A 19,685-nucleotide genomic window follows, 5' to 3' on the forward strand; every position below is an offset into this window, starting at 1 on the left:
CAGAACCCTGGACATGATATTTAAATAATGTCATGTTAAATTACTTATTTGTGGCCACAAATTAGTATTTTGTGTGCACAAAACAGCAATTTCTGGGAACTAAAATTGTATTTTGTGGATATGGATTTGTATTTTGTGGGTCCAAATGGGCACAAATTAGTAATAGGAATTGAAAATACTAATTTGAGCGCACAAAATGCTGATTTGTCCCCACATAAATATTAATTTGTGCCCACAAAAATGTAATATTTTTTTAAAATCTCATGTCCAGGGCTGTGTAAAAATACGATATAGACCACAGACAGCCACTTTTCATCAAATCTGTTATGTTTGAGTATATTTTGACCCGCAGATGCTGTTTTAGGGTTATTGGCTGACACATTTGGAATACTTACTGCCTGTTCCTAATAGGAAATAGTTACGTGTCTGTCTCCACCTAGTCTAAATGGATTCACAGAATCCAAACTAACATGAAACCAAAATAATAATTTTTATTATGAAACGTTTTTTTTTTAATCTTGCATTGTAAAATGATTTTAAATAAGGTTTCAAAAGTCATAGCCAGTTTTGAGTTTTGATAAATAAAGTTAAGTTGTGATTACTTTGGAAGTATGGTACTAGAAAAATATCATGAATTCATAAATAGATAAATAGAAATATATATCTTGTTTTCTCCAAATATTTGAATGGTTTGCCACGTGTTTATTATTGATATTTTAAAGAACTGTAATGATTTAGACTTTGAAAATGGATTTAATAAAAAATGATCTGAGTTTACCTCTTCAGATATATTTTTGTTATGTTCACGTGGCTTGTTGCAGATGACATGATAGTCATGATGTTTCCACGCTTTTATTTTTTTGGAGCTTTGTCCTCCCTTCCCTCCCCCGTCCCTCCTCCCTCAGGCTCCGTCACGCAACCTCCTCCTCCTACCAAACGTGATGCCCGTCGGTGGATCCGCCACCAGACCTCATCCTCATCAGAACCCATCGCTCAGTCCAGCAGACAGAACAGTTCGGATCCACCCGCTATGAGAATCCGCGGCACCGAGCAGCAGTGAACGGAGTCGCCACCGCGTCGACGCGTCGAGGATGAACGGCTCTGCGGCGGTCACGGGAGGGCCGGCTTCCTGCCGCTTCGCCCACTATTTTGTTGTTTGTGGAGTGGACACGGAGACGGGCCTGGAACCGGACGACGGAGCGGGTACGGAGGGGACGGGGTGGCTGTGGTGTCCGTGCGCGCTTTTACGCAGACTCCTCTTTCATTCTATCGGTTATTTTTCTAGGATTTTTCCTTTTGTCCTTCATCATGCCAAATCAGAAAATTCTCCAGCATTAAGCCAGGAAAATATCCCAATGTTTATATAACGACTGCAGCAAAGAAAGGCTGTATATGTTTATTATTTATGAGCCTTTTGACTAGCATTAGGGTAAATAGGAGATATTTGAAATGTCATTTCCTCCTTATGTAAGGATGCCTGTTTCCCTTGAAAATGACATTTAGTCTCTTCCTATTGTCTGACCTTTGTTGGCAAAACACTGCAGTCCTGTGCTTTTTGGGGATCCAAGTTTTAAAGATGGGATGTAGGTTCTGGTGGGGTTCTGCAAGTCATCCCCTTCCACACCTGATCTAAGAAACTGCAGGAAGCTCCATAGCTGGAAAAATCAAGACCCTGAGTTTTTTTTTTTTTTGTGCCAGCTCTGAGATCGCAGCGTCCTGACAGTCACAAATGATGAGTAATGCATCTGATGGCTTCTTGATCCTCAGATGTCACATTGTGATCTAGTGTGATGAATCGCTGCTCCGCCAAAGGACATCAGTGGAGAAGATGTACTGAGCACTGAGGGTTGGTGAGAGGGTCCTCGGGGGTTTATTTATCACACGGAAGATGCAAACATTGTGTAAAAGCAGAATCATACAAGTGTGCTCATCATAACTTTCCAGGTTCTGGAGCAGCAAATCTCAGTCACACCCAGTATTTTTCTTCTTGTCCTTCATGCTCATTTAGAGCAGCTCCTTTGGGGAGATTTGGCTGCTTTATTTAGAAATATAGCTTCAAGTCACACACAGTAAATGCAATGTGCAGCTTTTGGTGTGATTTTTCAGAGCTAAAAGTGATGGCTACCCCCCAATGTCAGTGGCTGGGATATCTGAGCTTTGCCAATCTGCTTATGTAACAGCTGGTCATCTCATCCCACCGAGACGGGGCATCGACTCCCTTCAGAGGATCTCTGTGTGAACCCCACTTGTTTTTTTGCACTCATTACCTTCATTAAATAAAATGAAGGAATTCTTCACTTTGAGTTTTATGTGTTTCTATGGTGTTTATCCGTGTGTGAGGTGCAATTAGTCAGTGCCCACCAAGGGACAATCTGCTCTTGTTGGCTTCTCAATAGATGCCGCTGTGTTTTCTGCAGCCTAATCAAATTTCACATGACGCTGCCTGTTGGAATGCTGAGCGGCCGGGGCTTCAGACCCCAGTGGCAGTCACGGGTGGAGGGGGGGTGACATCAGTGCAGGATGAGAACTTCCTGACCAAACAGAGCTGCTTCACAATGCAGAACTGACGACACATAGGGCGGAAAACCCAGCTTCAGAGAAAAGTTTCTTTTCTGATTGATTGGTTTGAGAGTTTGGAAGTGGACGAAAATCTGTGTGTCAGTTTAGCTGTCATATTTTTGTCATTCTAAATCAGTCCATTCTTTTTATATATCTCATTTGGTCACATTCAACACGCAGGGGTGTGTAGAGTTCATCTGTCAGCTGTTCAGCTGATGCAGCAAGCTAGTTTAATAAAGGGGGATCTTATCTTCTAGCTATTATAGAATACTGATTTTCCTTTTTTAAGTATAGAAAAAAATAATAATTCTGATGATTTAATGTTTTAAACTGCTTAGTTTAAGACTATCCAAAACCTTAAACTGTTATTCTATGCTAAAGCCCCCCCCATTTAGATTTTATACGCCAGCTCTTTGGAAGGACCTCATGTCAGAAGCAGGGTGGGCTTTAATTCAGTCAGCCGACGAAAACAAGGCAGACGTCATCGATGACAACGCACAAGCTTTGTCTCAGTGGTTGTCTTCGAGGCCGCGGCGGAAACGGGTGCCATGGCAACTCAATTTTGCTCCTCAGTCAGCACTAGCTGTAGGTCTTTAGCCTTAGGAGAGTACACCGACTCCCCTTCTTAAAGTCTGACTCAGTTTTATATGGAGTGGGCATCTTTTCTGGCTCTTTTCTGTAATTTCCTCTCTGTCTGTGCGTCATCGGGTAGGCAGGTGAGAAGGATGTTCCTCAGATGAGTGCATCACAGCTGTTAGTTCATTGTTGATTTTCTCTTTGTGATGCCTTCAATTGGTGGGTTCTCAAAGCAGATTGTTAAAAAATATGTGCATCCTACGGGAAAATGAATAAATAATTAATTGTGTGTTTCTGAATAAAAACAGTTAATATCTGCAGGCTCCTCTTGGCTTTGATGAAATGTCATAGTCGGTCATTCTTACAACAAAAAGCTTATTTTTGGAAATTAGAGCTGAATGCTAAAGCACCAAGTTTTGTCATTTGTCACCTCCTTTTCTCCTCTTAAGACCAGCACAAAATGATTGCCAAGGATTTCCTTATGTACAGAATAAATCAAAGCTGCAGATACCTTGTGTTCCACCTGATTATATCATTCAGCACACATCAAGGTCGGACATCCTCACATGCTGCTGTTGTAACCACGCGTTCTGTCTTTGCCTGGAATGCAGGGGAGAGTTTTGAGCAGAGTCCAATTCGACGCTCCTTCAAGTCAAAAGTTCTGGTGCACCACCCTGAGAGCACGGACAGACACCCCTTCAACAAAGATGCCATTAACATGGTGGGTTGCTTTATGATATGTGAGGGTTCTGCAGAACCCAAAGACATTTTATTGCTAGTCTTGAAACATGTTGCAACATTGAGATGGAGAAAGGCTATTCAGACACACACACAAAAAAAATTGTACATTTTTATAGAAAAAACATATTTGCAAACTGCAGTAAAGTAAGTTTTAAACACAACAATGACATGTATGACGGATAGCTTAAATGTTTACATCTTATTTAGTCATTATCTTCTTGAACATTTTATTTCCCTGTCAGTCACATTTCGCGTAAAATTATGATCCTGCTGTCTTTACAGTTATAATTAGATCTTGAAAATTCTGTTTTTTTACTTTGTGTATATGTATTTTTTTAGAGTTAATTGCCAAAAAAAAAAAATTGGAGTGCAATACATGTCTCAGTAATTACTTAATTTAGTGAAAGTCTTTTCTATATAAACTGAAGAATGTCCAAACAGCCTGTTTTGAAGAAGCTGTTGATGTCAGCATTAAGGATGACCTTTAAAGTGTTGCTTGTGTCTAACACCTGTCTCACTCCTCTTGCGTTTCAGCTGTGTATGCCCAGAGGTCTGTCCTTCTGCACCCAAGCAGAACGCCTTGATCCTCGCTTTCACTCCTTCACAATTGCTTTTGATGATGGCACACGCTCCTACGGGTTTGTTCATACCTTCTACGAGGAGGTGACCAGTCCCCAGATTATCACCGCCATGCAGACACTCTGTCAAATGCACCATGTGGAGCACCACTCCTCTTCCTCACCCTCCTCCTCCTCATCTTCTTCGGCCTCCTCACCCTCCACCTGCAGCATGGACTCTCTTGCGAGCAGCTTGGAAGAGTCGGATGCTGAGTCCCTGCCTGGCGCTCCTGGCTGCCTGGGCTGTGTGGGTACCTTTGATCCCACGCGTGACACCCTGTACGTCTCCAAAGCCCTTTGCCTCATCACGCCCCTCCCCTTTCTGCAAGCTTCACAGCGGTTTCTGGCTCAGCTGCACCAGGCTGTGACTTCACAGACAGCTCCACCCCTCCCTCTGGAGAGCTACATCCACAATATTCTCTATGAGGTACCCCTACCTCCACCTGGACGGTCACTGAGGTTTCACGGGGTGCAGGGGCCCATTGTGTGCCAACGCCCAGGGCCAGGAGAACTTCCTCTGGCAGACTATCCTCTTGGAGAGGCTTTCTCCCTGTTGGGTGTGGAGAACATGGTCAAGCTGCTGACCTGTGTACTTCTGGAGACACAAGTCCTGCTCTGCTCTCAAGGTAAGCTCAGGAGGCAGAACACACAAAATGTTTTGTTCATGTTCAAATACTGTATTACTTTTCAGAGGAAGCTCTTTTAAAAGACTATGTTTCCCATTTAGTGATTCTGATTGACGAGCAATGACACGTGAAATGTGACTTTATAAAGTTGTTCTGGATAAATTTCTAACCTGGAATGCAGAAAAATCAGACGATCAAGAAAAAAAAATGGATGGAAGGAGCACTTTGACTTTCTGTTTGGTGACAAAACAAGGATCTGGAGCTAGTTTATTTCACCAATAAACCACTAGGTGGATTGTTACATAATTGCAGACGCTGACAAATATACAGTCTGACTCCAAAAGCTTTAGTTTTTGTTTTAATAGTTATACCAAGTATATTTTTTTAAACAATCTACTGAAAAAACAAGGCACTTAGGTTAAAAAATTGAAAAAAAAGTAACATAAATATTATAACCGTTAACTAACATCTAAAGTTTAATTTTCGACTTGCGGTACTAAGTTGAAAATTACTAAGTGGTACTTATAATATTATTAACTCTTCTAACAACAGTCAAAATATCTGTTGTGAAAAAAATGATATAAATTAAATCAAAATTTCAGTCAAAGACCTACTCTGGTCATCTTTTTATGTATTTTCGTTCTCAGTGGTCTTTTAGTTAAGATTATGCCATTTTTAACCAAAGTCAAAGAAACCTGTGTAGTTTTCTAGAGCATAGTTTCTGGAAAATGGCAGGAGTTTGTTAAAAAATTTTCCTTCGAGTTGTAGACGAGCCGTTGAGCAGAGTAAAGTTCCCGTCATCCATCTGTTTACACATTGTAGCTTACAGCCCCTCACACCCCCAACCTAACATTGCTGGGGCAACAAAAATGGCGAGCAATATCAGAGCTATCCAGCAGTACAGTTATGAGCTAAATGTTAGCTTGAGGAAAACATACATGGATCTAGTCATCTGCAAGTGGTTACATTGAAAAGGAGCGGAGCAAGGAGCTGTGATTCTCTGGTTGGAGCCTTTACATCACATGTACAAGCTTTTTCCAACCACATTTTTTGTCTGCCCCTAATTCACAACAATTTGAAACAAGAAATGCTCAGAAACTGAATTTTTAACTTAATTTTCTTTCTAAATGTCCTCCATTATGAGAAAAGGCAACAAGAACATGTTAGAAACACCAAAAACAGGATTTTCACTGGAGTGGGACATTAAAACATTGATTTCTGTTTATTCTCTGAATATATTGTATTTAGTTATTTGCCAACTTTAAGTTTCATATCCTATTTATTCTATGATGCTAGTTTTTGAAACTGTTAAATAAAACATACCAGTATGCCAGTATTTTCTTTTTGTTGTCAAATATCTGAATTTGCATGTACAGTATTAAACTGGGTTCATTTTCTGACAGAATGAGGTCAGTTAACTGTGCTGTGCTTTAGCGTGTAAACAGGAGTATCAGTTAAATGTCACTAGTGTAACTCCCACATGAGAACGTACTTAAACTGTGCTGAACACTTGAAAAGAAAGCCTGGTTTTGTGCTTTAAGAAATCAGTTCATACTTACATTTGGTCCTTTTTGTCTTTCATCCTCTCAGACTACCAGCGGTTAATGACGGTGGCAGAGGGCATCACAACTTTGCTGTTCCCCTTCCAGTGGCAGCACATTTATCTGCCCATCATTTCTGGGCCGCTGCACCACCTCCTGCATGCTCCCGTTCCTTTCCTGATGGGCATCCAGCGCAAAGATGGAGCCCAGCGATCGTCCCTCCACCTTCCACACGAGGTACAGACATGGAAAATCAGCAGATGCGTACACAGAGATGTTTCATTTTTTGTGAGCGTGCTCAACTTACAGGAGACTGAGATTTCAATAAACCCTTATATGAAGAGGTTAATAAAGGAGAGGCATTCCTTAGGCTCTCTGCATCTCCTTTTTGGCCTCTGTCCAGTTTGCCATGTACAATAAACTCATCTCCGCTTCAGATATGGTCCTGCATCCGAGATCACATAATGCTGCATGAATATCTTACCAAAGCCTCTTTGAAGTCTCTGTGCCCCAGAAAAGAGGTAGTGATAAGAGCGCTCCAGGGAGGAAGAAAGCAGAGATCGACAAATCCAGGATAAAGGGGCTCACTGAATAATTAACAACAATTGGAGACTGAAGCATTTTCTTCAGATGTGGTGCATTTGCTTTTTTTTATTTTGTTTTTTTGAAGAGGTCATTCTTGCTGTTACCGTATTTATGTAACCACTTAGTCCTAAATGTGACCTCTTGAAGAGGGACTTTTATCGCTGGTCTTTCTTTGGGCTGCATATGCTTGATGATGCTGCACAGCTCCTCTGTTATTCTTCCAACATCCCCAGAGGCTGTAAACTGACTGCCCTCAGGTCGCTGCTGAAGGTTGCACAGCTGCTGACACAGGCGGCATCTGTCTTGATTTGGATCATTTGTTATTCAGCAGATTTTTTACATTTCCAGCACAATGTTAGAGCTGGATTATGCAGCTTTTCACACCTTATCTTGTTGCGATGGTAGCAGTAATCAGTAGATTGTAATGTACATGCTGGAATGCTGTCAGCACTTATCAGGAGAAGTTATTGAAAGGCTTCAATTGACAGCTTAATTAGGCTCATCCAAATCAGATACGTTTGGTTGAATTTATTAGGATAATTTGACCATGGGGCCTATTAAACATGTTAATATGTTTCTCCATACTTTTGTCTTCTCTCCTCAGGCTAACCTCTGCTTTGTGGACATTGACAAACACTGTGTTGAATACCCAGAAGATATTCCACAGTTTCCGGATCAAACCGAGCTAATCCAGGAATTAAATGAGGTACTGTTGCGGTTTGAACACCCAGCACAGGTAGGACTGACCACAAAACCCAGCGCGAGCCCGGACCCTAACTCTCCGCGCCTGAGCAGCCTGGTTCTAGAGGATCTGATGGAGGACAGGCAGAACGGAAACCTTGGAGGTGAGGAGCTAGAAGTGTTGGAGAGACTGCAGGCTCTGGCGAGGAGATGTGGGGGTGAAAAGGGGTCGGAAGGAGGAAAGACACTGGGACTTGCGTTTGAGGAAGAGGAGGAAGAGCTGAAGGCTGCAAAGCTGAACGTTCAGCTGAGGGAGGTGTTTGCTGCTCGTTTTACTGCCATGTTTGGCAGGTATGAGGAGTTTGTCATCCATGGTGCTCTGGATTTGGAATCCTGGTTGAACAACCGAGAGGGCACCTTCAGCTTTGACAAGGTACTATTTTAAAAATATCTGTTTGAAAGCTCAGATGAACAAATTTGTTGCATACAACAAAAGGAAACATGACACTGTGTCAGCCGATTCTTCATTTGGCTGTTTCAGGGTTCCTTCCTTGCAGTTCAGCCAGCAGCCCACCGGAATTTCTTATCTCGGTTCCTCGAGACATCCATGTTTTCTTCCTTTGTGGATGGGAAAGTAATATCTTGTTGGGCAGACAGGGAGCCCTTACAACAGCTGTTCGACAGCCGTTTGCAGCGGGGGCGGCTCCACGAGACAAAGGATGAGGATTCCCTCAGCCGTCTTTACGGGAAGTGTGGCACGCTCCTTCAGTCAGGTAGAGTGACAGGCTTTCAGATCAAATGAATCGTGTAATTTATACAGCTTGTACGAAAATGTTTCGATAAGAAATCAATTTGTCTTGTCTTGCAATATCAGCTTTAAGGCTGAAAAGAAATGAAAAGCTTTATTTTAAATTCATCACAGCTGAAGTAGTGACTCAGGTCTCTGACAGAACAGAGGGAACCTGCAAATCTGGATGTCGGGTTCATGTCTTGATTAAGTTCTTTAGACGCTGTGCTCTTACAGGTTTTGTCTTCTCTAATAAGCATAGATCATTTTGCTAAAACACTCCTACTCCAGAGTATTTCATTGTTAAGTTTTGTTTTATGTAATTATAATTTATTTATGTATGTATGTGTGTAGATACTTGTTTTGAGTAAAATGTCATACGATGCAGCCTTTTTTCTTCTTCTTTTTTTTTTTACAAGGGAAATGTAACTAGTATTATTGAAGTTGTTGTGTTGTCATGACTCATTTTTTAATAAAAAGTTGTGGGGGAAAAAAGGGGGTTAAATTAGGAATTTGGTGATGGATAAAGTAAATGATTTGTTGTGATGAGTGAGTATTATATAACCACAGCACTGGGCTTCCTGTCCTATATAAAATGCTTCAGACTTGGCTTTGAAGTTGTGAAACCCTCAGCACAAAATACATCCTGCAGATTTCAGTAAATCTTTGTTCAAAGTATCTTTTGACATGTTTTTTGACATACCATCAATCTGGCACATTAGATCCATGCGTCCCTGATGTTTGTTTAAGTTTTTGTAGCATTATTTTTTAAAACTTTAACCAAAAATCCTCTGTGAAAATGTCCCCAATGTCCTTTTCATGGCCTCTTCTAATGTGCAGAAGAATTTCCCTGATCCCTCTTGCCTGTTTGTCATTGCAGCTCAGGCTGTTGAGCGCAGGCTGCTCAAAGTGGATCACATGGCCATCCACCCCCATCTGCTGGACATGAGGATTGGCCAGGGTCGCCATCATCCAGGCTACTTTCCTAAGCTGCAGGCTGATGTGCTCGAACAAGCGCAGAATACTACTAAGTAAGTCTTTGATTCTTTTTGCTTTAAGTCAGCATCTTTTAGATGTTTCGATTTCCAGCCTGGAACTTCTATTTGCACAGAGGTTTTTTAGAACTTTAATTTATGCCCGTTGTACTAAAAGTTGTATTAGTAAAGTTGCTGAAAACTTTGAAGACCTGCTCCAAGGAAAATAATTTTTTTTATTGTTTTTAACATCTTCCTGTTGCCTTTTTCTTATGACTGAGGAAATATATAAAGAGAATTAAGCTTAAAATAGCATTTCTGAGTATTTCCTTATTTAAACCATTGTGAATCAGAAGCAGACGAAAACATGCTTATACTCTCTTGGTCAACTCTTGGTTTTCCTCACCCGAGCTGGCATCTGAATCAAAACTGGACAGTTGGATAGCTCCGATATTGCTCGCCATTTTTGTTGCAACACTATTTTTAGGTTGGGGTTGTGAAGGACTGTAAGCTAGCGGGATAAATTCAATATATAGAGCTCTCAGTAATGGGAAGGGGAAGTGGGGGCGGGGTTTCTCCATGCCAACGGTCCAACCCACAACTTAGAGGTGAATTTGTAATGAACTCTTGCCGCTCTGCAGAATTTATGTCCTAGAAAATTTCATTTTTTTTTAAATTTTGACTAAAAATGACATAATCCCAATCAAGAAGCCCCTGGGAATGCTTTCACAATTGATCAACTATAGAACTAAGACGATAGAACTAGGAAAGTGTAAGAAATAATTTCATCCTTACATTCATTTTTAGTTTTTGTTAAAAAATATATATACATCTGTAGCTCACAGCTATGCTATTCTTTTGCACTGATTTATCTCTTTTGAACTCTAACATGCTAATAATGGTTTGCAATCATTTGACTAGTTTGCCATAATAAAAATCGGAAAGTTTGCATTAGTATCATTAGGTAATCATAGGTAACTGCTAAAGCAGTTGCTGATAAAAGACTATATAGTACAGCAATATCAGACAGCATTTGTTTTCCTGTTTTTATGGTTAATAGTTAAGACCTGGAGTTCTTGATTTGGGAGTTTTTGTTGTGTTCTATTCAAATATTTCACCACAGTAAAGGGAATCTTTAGTGAATAAAGAATAAGTTACCTTTTTCTGAGTATAAGCACCTGCAAAAGATCTGCATCGTTTCTCCCACAGTTGTTATGTGGAATGTCTTTTGCAAAAACAAAGATAACCCAGGAGCGCTCTCAAAGTCAAGATTCAAAATGTTTTGACATCATTTTACAGAGAGCTTTGGGGAAAATACTTCAATGTCCATTCTGATGTGTAAACCTTTACATGAACTGATTTTTTTGTCGCTGTCACGTAGGCGGTCCAGTCGTGTGACTGTGTCCCGCAGGTCAGAATCCAGAAAACCAGCAGCTGCAGATCATTCAGGAGCGGACAATGAACAAAGACAGGTAATCCGATGAGATGCTTTAGAGCACTCCGGCTTCAGACGGTTTGTCTCTGATGTTTAACCTCCTTTATCAAACAGAAACACATATTTCTGAGGAGAAACCTTCACCAGTCTAGACTGCTTGACCCATCGCCTCAAGCCGTCACTCACACTCACCGTGAATTTGTTGATGGGCTGCTAAATGAGTGCCGTCTGAAGGTGAGCTCTTCCTATTTGGCACAAAAGCATCACTGACACTATTTATTTGATTGCAAATGTGACCAATAGGGATTTGGTTCAGGGGCGTAGTGCAGTATATAAGGATATATCAAGAATTTCCCCCAAATTCTTTTGTGGCTTTTTAGACCAAGCGCATGCTGATGGAGAGGATGGAGAAGGAGAACGTGGAACTAGGTCACGGAGGAGCCAGCATCAGTGGCCTGCAGGAAAACACGCTCATCTATGGTCTGTGTGATCTGCTGGAGAGAACCTGGGGCCACGGTCTGCAGATGAAGCAGGTCAGACACGGGATTTAACCTGCTCAATGATGCCCTGCACGTCCTTAACTGGAGACATATGCAAGTGTTTGGAAATCTGACAACACAGGTCAATGATGACAAATGTGTTTTGGTTGGACAGGGGAAGTCTGCGCTTTGGTCCCATCTGGTTCACCACCAGGCTGCCCAGGGGAAGATGGAGGCACCGGCTGAATCTCCAGGTTTGTGCAGAATTTGACCCTTCTGTTTCTTGTGTAAGTAACTTAACTCAACATTGGAGCTGGGATAATTATTTCACTTTGAACTTTCATCCGTTCATCATTTGATTGGATTTATGTCTCAATTGGATTAAGTTGAATAAAAAGTTTAATCAAAATTGAGTTTGAAGAAGAAAAACAAAGAATTTAACTACCGGTAAGTAAATGTGACACTTAATATTTGGATTTCTTACATTAAAATTTTTTACGTTTTTTTAGCCTGAAAAACACCAAAATTTAGTCAAATCCACAGTTGAATTAAATCGTGGATTTGAATAAATAGAAAAGGATAGAATAAAACTGCATTGATCCCACTAAGGAGAAATTACCTTTACCATAGCTCCATTAAACAGACTAGATAGATGATAAATACCACTAAAAATACATACAGTGTCTATGAGGTGGTGTAATAAGAATAAAGATCTGCAAAAGCGCTCCTTCCTGCAGCGAGGTGTAAAAGTCTCTGACTAAAGGAGCTCCTCAGTGCACCCTTGGTCCCATGCAGATGATGAGGATGAAGAGGACTGGTCATAATGGATTCCAGTTTCTATAACATCCTTGTCTCACCCAGCACAGTCACAGACACGCTAGGGGACATCCCAGTTTGCAGATCCTCCTTCTATTCCCGTCAGTGCCCCCCCCCCCCCCCCCCCATGGAAGTAGAAGAGTGCAGATGCAACAACGCTGTGTTAAAATAACTCTTTTAAGAATCCTGCAAACCCAAAGGGACCTCAGTCTCCTCAGCCTCTCCTGCGATCTCCAGTCGCCTCTCCAGTGGCATTTCTTATGATTATGTAATTGGTGCACACGCAGACCGCCCCAGACCAAGAAAGTGGTGGAAAATAGTCCGAAAAGGAGTAGCAGGCATACCACAGTGCTTACTACCTGCAAAAAAGTCAGTGTCTGTCAAAAACAGGTGAACAATAAGTAAACTAACTTAGATCTATGGTAACTGGCAGCATTGGTTGGGAAAAAATGATAATGTTGTTCAAATCCATGATTTGAATAACCAATATTGCATTTTCTAAGTGAAGAACAGATGGGTTTATCCTTTAAAAAAAAACAAAAAAAAAAACGTAGCCCCATTAAGCATCGGCTAATTGTAGGTGTCGACCTCCTTGTACATTCAGGATATAACGGAACAGACCAGAGGACTTTTCATGATGGCACAGTATTGCTGAGAGGCTCACTATTGCAGGACATAAGGTACACAAAACAAACTTTTTATTTATTTATCTGAATACTACAGTTTTCCTCTGTGTGCTCATGCTGACCTCTGTTGTTCCTGCAGGTTTGTCCAGACTATGAGTGACGGCCTGTCTGAGGTGGCTCAGGCCAGAGCTTGGATCCATCTTGCTCTGGAGAAGAAAATGCTGTCTCAACATCTCAAGGAGCTGCTGGCGCATCAGGAGCTGCTTAGGTCTGAAATTCTGAACAGGAATTGGTCAACAGATGGACACAAAGCCTTTCTTCTCTTGACAGATTTTCTTCTCTTTATGTCCCCTACTAACAGACAGCTGTACAAACCGCATGCGTTCCTTCTCTGTGAAGAAGAAAGGGAGCAGTTTTTGTTCCACCTGCTTTCCCTGAACACCGTGGACTACCTCTGTTTTACGCGCGTCTTCACCTCCATCTGTAAGTTTCATAAACTTTCCCAGTGTCCGTCCTTTTGAAGGACGTTTACAAAAACTGAAAGTTTAACAACACCCAGCTGGCCTTATTAACGCTCCTTTTTTCCAAAGTCATAAATCCAGAGGTCAGCATTGTGAACACAATAAACCAGCTTTACAGCTGAGTTTTGTGAGAAGGGTTGAAATGTTTTTGAAGGTCAGGAAAAAAATACCTGCTTAACTGTGTCGTTGATCTTTTCTTCCTCTCTAGGTATTCAATATCGGGTCGTTATAATACCTATGAAGAAGCTCAGCATTGCTATGGCAACAGTTAGCCCCTGGGTGTGTGTGTCAGGAGAGCTTGGTGATTCAGGAGTTATACAGATCCCAAAGAATACACAGGAAATCTTCTTCCAGGTTTGTGGACAGAATGAATGTGCAAAAAAAGAGTAAAAACAGTTTGAGCACTCTGCTTTTTTTGTAAAAAAAAAAACCTGTTGGAGCCAAAAGTTTGTAAATGCTTTTTCTTTGGGGATTTTTTCCCAGCGCTTTAGCATTCAAGTGCTTCTAAGATTTTTTGCAATCTTAATATAAGTATTTTAGATCTACCTTTAAATTTATCAATGAGGTGAACGTTTGTATCATATACAGCTTACAAAGGTTTATACTCACACATCAAATACATAAATGCTTTAGCTATTTGCTTTAAGATGTAGTTCAAGCATTTCTTTATTGGGGTTTTTTTCTTTTATGGCAGGAACTGTAAGGGCTACATTTCAGGGATGTTACTATTTTTACACCTTTGCACATTTTATCCACTGTCATTAATAAGTGGTGAAGTAGTGCTCTGAAAAGTGGAGGTCTTTATAATAAAGTCCCACTCCGATCACATTTTGATCTATTTTTAAAAGTGTTTCCAGTGGTCTTTTAATTATGATGATGCTGTTTTTAGCCAAAATCAAAAAAGCTGTGTCGTTTTCTAGGACATAGTTTCTGCAGAATCGCAGGAGTTCATCAGAAATTTGCCTCTGAATTGTGGGCCTGACTGTTTTGCGGAGAAAGCCTGCCCCCATTTCTGTCCCACATTTTATATCCCCTCACCCCCACAACCTAACATTACTAGTGCAAAATAAATGGCAATCAGCTTTGAGCCAGATACTAGCTCGGAAGAAGCAGAGAAAGACATACATGGATCTATTTGTCTGCAAGTAGATCAGAATGGAGAGCAGGAAGCTAATGGCCTGCTGAGTGTAACACCTACATCAGCTACAAGCTTCTTCCAACTGCATTTTTCTCGTCTGATTTGCAACAATCTGAATAAAGAAATACTCACAGAAATGCAATTTTAAGCTTAATTATCTTTATATATGTCTTCGATCATCAGAAAAATGCTACATGTTAAAAACACAATTTTCTTCGGAGTGGGTCATGAAGAGGGAAAAGTGATCTGATATTTTTACAATTTACCAAAACTCTTCTTTTTTTTACTTTTCTTTTAACTTAATAGAAAAAGAAAAAAGATGTCTGAAATTCTTTTAGAAACACACTGATATGTTGTTATGCTGTTTGAACAGACTCCCCTCACTCTGGTTTCTGCTTCTCAGTGTAAGAACTTGGGGAGACTGAGCACCCTGCAGCTGGGGGTGCAGGAAACCACTGGCCTGCTGGCCAAGTGTCTGGTAGACTCTGTGATGGTGTACAATGAGATCACCGGACACACCTACAGGTAAAAAATCCTCCTCTGACTGTTGGTTGATAGCAGCTGCTGATTGTGACATGCAGAAATGTAGCTGAGTGTGTAAGAACGCGATTACTGACTGCAGCCTTTGATACAAATACTTGTGAAAGTCACTAAACTCTTGATGGAGAAGCTGTCTTGATAACACAAAGCACAACTTTATGGGGACTTCTGATGTTGCATTGAAGATATTTAATCACATAGTGGGAGTGCATGTAAAACAAAACACGATCATCAGGTTAGTATGTTTTATCATAAAAACAATGCTTTTTTTTGTTTTTTTCTGGTCAGGTTCCCATGCGGGAGATGGTTGGGGAAAGGCGTTGGTGATGGGAGCTTGGAAAGGGTTCTCGTTGGCCAGCTGGTGTCACCTGGAGTGGAGGAGGATGCTGGGAGGTGGACAGGGACGCCTCCAGAGCTCGCTTCTCCATCCCAGAGCGTCCGAGCAGTGCTCGGCTCGCTTGGCAGCCGAAGCAGTACGTACTGACAAATAGGACATTCTTCAGTACAAAAGCTGACCCACTTGTTTGTGGTGTGAGCTGGGTGTGAAAACAGATTCTGCTCCAGGATCACCTTTCTGCTCCGTTCTGCTTGCCTTGATCATCGTCCTGGTTCTGCTTTTTTCCAGGAATGGACTCTCTGGAAGTGCAGGAGGACATGAGGGAGGCAGCTAACAACCTTGTCAAGCATTTTCATAAACCAGAACAAGAGGTGTGTGGAAGTTTGATTCCATCTTTGGCACACAGACAAGTAAAAAAGAACATTTTCTGTTTTGTTCTTCTGGATGAAAGAAAATTGCATATGAGTCTGACAAGCCTCTTTATATCTCAAGTCTTTGAACTCTATTGTATTTATTTCATTTCAGAGGGGAAACTTGACAGTCTTGTTATGTGGTGAAGGGGGGCTGGTGCTTGCTTTGGAGAAGTTTCTTCTTCACGGGTTTAAGTCAGGCCGTCTTTTCCAGAGGAACGTGTTTGTTTGGGACTTTGTAGGTAAGATTTGCAGGTCTGAATCTCACTAAAGACTCTTGTTGCTGTCTGTTGCATGTTCAGGTGTTTTCCTCACCTAAAATAATCACTGCTATTTGTTTTGGGGGTTTTTTTTAGAAAAAGCTGTTGTTTCCATGGAGACGGCCGATCAGATGGGTGATCTCCACGGATCAACGCTGACAAAGGGACCACCCTGTGACTCACTGTGTCACTACATCAATGCCATCAATGGCTCACCCAGAAACATTGGGAAAGAGGGGAAGTTCCAGCTGTTCGTCTGCCTTGGAATCAGGTGACAAGATTTTTATTTTTTTGGAGAACGAAGAAAAATGTCACTCCTCCAAAATCAGTAGAAATACCTTGGAAAAATCTTTAAAAAATAAAGATCCAACTTTAAAAATAGTTTAGGACAAAACTGCAAATCATTTAAGGAGATGGGATAGAGTTGGGTTGGATGTTTGTTAGCCTTTGTAACATTAGGCAACTTAGGCCAGCTTTGTTGAAATTGCAACCTTCGGATAAATTGTTTAGTAGAGTTTTTTTATTAATTCATTTTCTTTAAGAGCTTTTGTCTTTTTTGCAAACTGTGAAAGAAAATCCTTGAAAAGCATGCTGTTTTTTTTTAAAATCCATTGTTCTTTTTTTGACACTGTTGCAGTTTGTAACAAACAAACTTTATTAATTGTAGAGAATTTTGCCATCTCCCTTCATATTTTAAATTATAAGTTAATAAACATCAGGATTTTTTCTGTTTTTACTCCAAGGACCTAATCATATTCAGTTAAAATATTTGTTGAACCCATTCTGTGAATAAACTCCTTTTTATTTACCTGGAATTAGGTCATTTGCTGTCTTTTGTTGCCAAATTTAACATATTCTGTTAGGCACATTAGGTGTGGAATTAAAAACATTTACCCATTTTTTATTGCTTTATTTGCATTTTATACATATTAATGAGCAGCTTTGATTATTGTTTTGTTTCAGTCTCGAACATAGTAAATTATAATTTTAATTGTTCAATCAGATGATTTATTTTGGAGATGACATACTTTCCTTTGCTAATCTCGCCTCCTGAAGCATTTATGATGCAGCTTTTGACTTGCACTCATTCTGTCCTACAGGGACCGGCTTCTCTCCCAGTGGCTCCCCCTGCTGGCAGAGTGTTCCCTAACTGCTCGGACCTACGAGGACGGTGCTCTGCTGCGGGACCGTGCGGCCGTGCACTCGCTGTGCCGTATTCTGCAAACACTACATGAGTTCAGCATCACTCTTGAGGCAGCTTTGATTAAAGGGGTTGACCTCTGACCTCCACGCATTTTTTGCTCTGAAACTAAATATAGGCACAATGATGAGTTCAGATGTTTATTTATCCATCTTTGGAGGGGGGGGTGCATTCTAACACTTTCAAGGCGTGACTTTGTCATCAAAACAGGCAGTGAACCAGCTGAAGACACTGGCTGCTCTTGCACCAAACATATATTGCCTTGTTAACTGATGTATAATGTCTTACACGCTTGTATTTGCATCAGGAAGTAGTCCTGTGCTTGTTTACACTGTGAAATTCCATTTCCTCGAGGAGAAATACAGTCATTAATGAACTCAAAACCTACAAAAATATATTTCCTTCCTGTATCTGACCATAAAACAGCTGTTAACTGTCCTTTTACTGTTGTACTTGACTTGCTTGCGTTTAAATTTTACTCATGCATGGCCAGAATCTTTGTTTCGTGTCTTTAGATATTGTGATCTAAAACATCATAACTCAGGCCTTTGACCTTTCGTTATGTATCTTTGTAGAGCTGCTGAAAAAAATAGGTGCATCAATTATATTATTTAACAAAATTGAAAGAAAAACAGCTCTTCTACTGTGTATTATCTGGCCTGGATTTCATTGTTTTTTTAAGTTTGTGACACGTGGTGCTCAGTTTGGCTCATGAAATCTTCAGTTGGAGAGACACTGGAACCAAAAGGGTGTCCTAGTTGTGTTAATTTAAATAGTGTTTGTCATTTTGTCAACCCCCACCCCATTGTAAATACATTTGCTTCTTCAAGTCCATTCTACCAGAGATGGCACCCATTGCTATTATTATTATGGCGTAATGTCATTTTCTTTGTGCAACGGCTTCTTTATGTGTGTAACTGATTACAGCTACACTCTTATGTGGATGGTAGACATGCTGATCTGTTTATATGTGTTTGCAAAAGTCACATAGCTGAAAAGAGCACAGGTTTGTAAAAAATGTTAAGTATTATGTTTATGTCACGAGCAATTTTACAGATAAACAGAAAATTGTGTCCTCTGCACTATCCTGCAAGCATTATATAACCCGGTCTGTCCAAGTTTAAGTTGTTTAAAATACCCCTTAGAGAGAGCAATAATTATTTATGATGTGTGCTGTTGAAAATTAAAGTTTACTGACAAAAATAAGCCTTTTCTAGTTGTTTTATGTGCTGCCTCCTTATAAACGACTGTACATTTAACTCAAAAACACATTATAGTCTTTATAATCAACAGCAAAAACATAGAAGCTGAAGTTTTCACAGATGCACTAAAACCAGAATGATTGTTATTGTGTGTTGGCACCTCAAAAACATCAGATGAAGGACACAGGATGGTTGAAAGCAATAACCAGCCACTGGCTGCTTCCTCCCTTCATATTCATGCATTTAGATTTGTTAAAATGTAATTATTTACTTATTTTCATTGAGAGATCCGTATAAATCTAGGATAAAAAAAGGTAACAAAAGGGCATTTAAACACATTGAAGATAGATTATTTACTGTATAGTTACAGCTGTCTTTTACTTGAAATACTGACAAAACAAAAGAAAACCCACCATCTACCTCACACACGAACCATTTTTAAAAAGTGGCTTATTTCTAACAGAGAAATTTCAGATTCAATAAAATAAAATCAATATTTTTAATAGAAATTGCAAATCATGACTGAAGGCAGTGAGATGATGGGTTTTTCTTAGTAAGCTATCTTGAAATCAAATAACCTGACCTCTGTGCATTCTGATAGTAATAATGGAATTTTCTGTAGGCCTATTCTTTAAAAAGGTGGAGCAGTAGGACAAACACAAAAATTTAAGTAGGAAAATACTGGTAGGGTATTAACTTTAAAAATGTTTTAATATCAGATGAATAGAATCATTTTATTATGGACTGAAGGTCCAAATAACAACACTATAAACAGAAATTCATACATAAAATGGTACAAGAGATTTACAAATAAAAATGCTAAAAACAATAGACATAAAAATGCAAGTTAAACACAAATTACAATCTTATAAACTTTACTGGTTTACTTTAATGTTAAATTAAATTTAAGTTAGTCTATGTTTGAAGATGTGTTTGCAGAGTTATTTAATATAAAATTTGCTCCCACAGATCAGGCTGAACGAAAAAGACAAACGTTTCCGTCACGTTTAATTTCCCATGAAGCAATTCGCTT

The 19,685-nt window shown here is 40.1% G+C and overlaps 1 protein-coding gene across 1 annotated transcript; it reads left to right on the forward strand.

Annotated features, from left to right (window-relative positions):
• The first annotated feature begins 850 nt into the window (after positions 1 to 850).
• Positions 851 to 18,656, forward strand: LOC101172731 (DENN domain-containing protein 5B). Its single transcript, XM_004070074.5, has 21 exons — positions 851 to 1,203; positions 3,747 to 3,856; positions 4,411 to 5,119; positions 6,710 to 6,897; positions 7,850 to 8,359; positions 8,468 to 8,699; positions 9,594 to 9,744; positions 11,069 to 11,159; positions 11,237 to 11,356; positions 11,503 to 11,655; positions 11,777 to 11,855; positions 13,022 to 13,097; positions 13,183 to 13,311; positions 13,405 to 13,526; positions 13,773 to 13,918; positions 15,106 to 15,227; positions 15,531 to 15,715; positions 15,868 to 15,950; positions 16,105 to 16,231; positions 16,346 to 16,520; positions 17,350 to 18,656. The coding sequence occupies exons 1-21, from the start codon at positions 1,092 to 1,094 to the stop codon at positions 17,531 to 17,533; spliced, it is 3,804 nt and encodes a 1,267-aa protein (XP_004070122.1). The 5' UTR covers positions 851 to 1,091; the 3' UTR covers positions 17,534 to 18,656.
• The last annotated feature ends 1,029 nt before the right edge of the window (positions 18,657 to 19,685 follow it).

The sequence above is a fragment of the Oryzias latipes genome, chromosome 6, assembly GCF_053564925.1.
Source record: "Oryzias latipes strain Hd-rR chromosome 6, Olatipes_Hd-rR_3.1".
Lineage (NCBI taxonomy): Eukaryota > Metazoa > Chordata > Actinopteri > Beloniformes > Adrianichthyidae > Oryzias > Oryzias latipes.

What these genes read in the sequence shown, in the direction of transcription:
- LOC101172731 (XM_004070074.5), top strand. Translation starts at nt 1,092, where the DNA reads ATGAACGGCTCTGCGGCGGTCACGGGAGGGCCGGCTTCCTGCCGCTTC. An exon ending in ACGGTCTGCAGATGAAGCAG is followed by an intron (nt 11,656 to 11,776) that starts GTCAGACACGGG and finishes TTGGTTGGACAG; the next exon opens with GGGAAGTCTGCGCTTTGGTC. An exon ending in GTTTGTTTGGGACTTTGTAG is followed by an intron (nt 16,232 to 16,345) that starts GTAAGATTTGCA and finishes GGTTTTTTTTAG; the next exon opens with AAAAAGCTGTTGTTTCCATG.